The sequence below is a fragment of the Fukomys damarensis genome, unplaced genomic scaffold (assembly GCF_012274545.1).
Source record: "Fukomys damarensis isolate Sample0158 unplaced genomic scaffold, DMR_v1.0_HiC HiC_scaffold_20, whole genome shotgun sequence".
Taxonomy (NCBI): Eukaryota; Metazoa; Chordata; class Mammalia; order Rodentia; family Bathyergidae; genus Fukomys; species Fukomys damarensis.
The window spans coordinates 18,900,771-18,902,971 of record NW_022900932.1 but is presented as its reverse complement, the minus strand read 5'-3'; the positions used below and the strand labels follow the sequence as shown (position 1 = coordinate 18,902,971).

General features: G+C 55.0%; 1 protein-coding gene across 2 annotated transcripts in view; it reads left to right on the top strand.

The window, feature by feature from the left end:
* Positions 1-802: 802 nt before the first annotated feature.
* Positions 803-2,201, top strand: part of Chst3 (carbohydrate sulfotransferase 3) — a 2,966-nt gene continuing 1,567 nt past the window's right edge. Inside the window, exons 1-2 of one of the 2 annotated variants that reach the window (XM_033766551.1) lie at positions 803-1,037; positions 1,978-2,196. In XM_033766551.1, coding sequence (XP_033622442.1) covers positions 898-1,037; positions 1,978-2,196 — 359 coding nt within the window. In that variant the 5' untranslated portion in view covers positions 803-897. Of the gene's footprint in view, positions 1,038-1,977 lie in introns of both variants that reach the window. The other variant, XM_010606368.3, reaches the window with a different exon arrangement.

The following is a 2,201-nucleotide window of genomic DNA, read 5'->3' as shown; positions in this document are numbered from 1 at the left end:
TGGTACTGGGGATTGAACTCAGGACCTTGCACTTTCAAGGCAGGCAGCCGCACCACTAAGATAAATCCCCGACCCACCCACCTTTTTTGGGGGGGTTTTTTGGTGGTTGTTTCTAGACTCTTTCTATTATAAATGTTTATGCATTCTTTTCTAAGTCATGTGTCACTTAAAGACCAGGGAGACACCTTCAGAGAAACACTTCACCAGGTGATTCTGTCCCAGTGTCAACACCCTGGGGTAGATCACACAGACCTAGCCCGGTGGATGGGCCAACCTCTCGCCTTGGCCTTTGTTCCCACTTAGAATGCTGGGGATGGAATCCAGGGCCTCGAGCATGGTAGGCAAGTGCTGTGCCACTGAGCTACATCCCCACCTTCTTCCTGGCCTCTTCACGCAATGCAGAGACCTGGTAAACACGAGATGTATGAACTATTGCCGATGTGGTGTAGCATATTGCTTTAAAGTCAATGCTTTTCCCCTGCTAAGGTAAAGACTTGCTTTTTGTTCCTGTAAAAAATAATAATAAAGTCAATTATTTGGCCCACGCCCATAGTCCCAGCATTTGGGAGGCTGAGGCAGGAGGACTGCCACAACTTTGAGGCAGCCTGAACTACATATTGACATTCTCTGTCTCTCCTTGCCCCAACTAGAAACCGCCAGTCTCCTGAGGTGTAGTCTGTCTTAAGATTGAGCCAGTATCCTGATGCTAGGTACAGCCGGGACCCTAAAAGCCCAGTGGACAGGCGCCCTCTGTGTCGCCATCAGACCTGGTGTCCTGACTGCTGGTCTCTCCACAGGATGAGGGTGACCCAACCCGAAGAGGACGGCCTGGGTCCCGAGTGCCGCTCCCGAGCTGAGTGTCTGCAGCAGCCAAGAAGCCCCACAGCCTGCGGCCCCATGGAGAAGAGTCTTGCTGTACCCCAGGAGCGCCGGGACTGTGTGCACAGTCTGAGGATGAGGAGCAAATATGCCCTTTTCTTGGCTTTCGTGGTGGTAGTTTTTGTCTTCATTGAAAAGGAGAACAAAATCATATCGAGGTGAGGGGCTCAGAGCGAGTCTCCCTCTGCAAGGTGGGGTGGCTGTGAGAGAGGTGACTGCGAGTCTTCCTGTGGGCCTGCGGGGGTCAGGTACACCTTTCTTGACACCCTGTGGGAGCTTGGGCTCTGGATGCAGGCAACCAGGACCACGGCCCAGGCTAGGGCCTTCCAGGGTCGAGCTTAGGAGAGCAAGACACCACTTTTCTGAGTCTGGCACCTCTTCCGCAGCTGTGGCTGATGATTAGACCGGCATCGTTGGAGAGACTGACGGAGAAGACATGAGAGGGTTTGGCCCAGCTCTGGCAGGTGGCTGCTGTGTGCTATTTGTTGGCTGTAACTACATGTTACTATTAATCGACTTCCTGGCCTGGAAGACTGGCCCACATTAGCAGTACACCCCCTTTATAGGTCTTGGTGTTATGGATGAGGGTGAACCTATATGCAGGCAGGGTCCTGGTATGGACAGTCTTGTGGGCAGGGCTGCCATGCGCAGCTGCCTAAGTTGGGTACTGCTCCACTCCAGGACAGTGTCTCTCAAACAGGCTACTCGGAGGATTCCCCTACCCTCCGCTGAGTAGGTAGGATACCGCAGTGGACCTGCCCTGTTTTCTCAGACCTGTTCTCCCAATGACGAGCCCTGCACAGATGGACAGCAGACTGTCCACCTGACTCCCTCAGCATGGCTGGCCCAGTCCTACTGTAGAAGCCTGCACCCTAGAGCTCTCTCCTACCTGCACTGGCCAGCGAGAAGTGCCGGGGTGCGACCGTCCCTCTCGTTTCCCAGTTCTTCATGTTCCAAATGAACGATTTAGACTCAAATCCTTGCCTCCAACTCTGCTTCCAGGGGAACCCAGCTGGGATAGGCAGTGGGTGATCAGCTTGGAAGACTGTCCATCCCCCAAATCGGATACTGACCCCCGTCTCTCTCTGTCCTTCACAGGGTCTCAGACAAGCTGAAGCAGATCCCCCAGTCCCTGGCAGATGCGAACAGCACCGACCCAGTCCTGATCCTGGCCGACAACGCCTCCCTCATGTCCCTGAGCGAGCTTGATTCCGCCTTCTCCCAGATGCAAAGCCGCCTGCACAACCTCAGCCTGCAGCTGGGGATGGAGCCCGAGGGAGAGGCGCAGGCGCCGGCACAGGAGGAGGCGCAGTCCCAGCCGG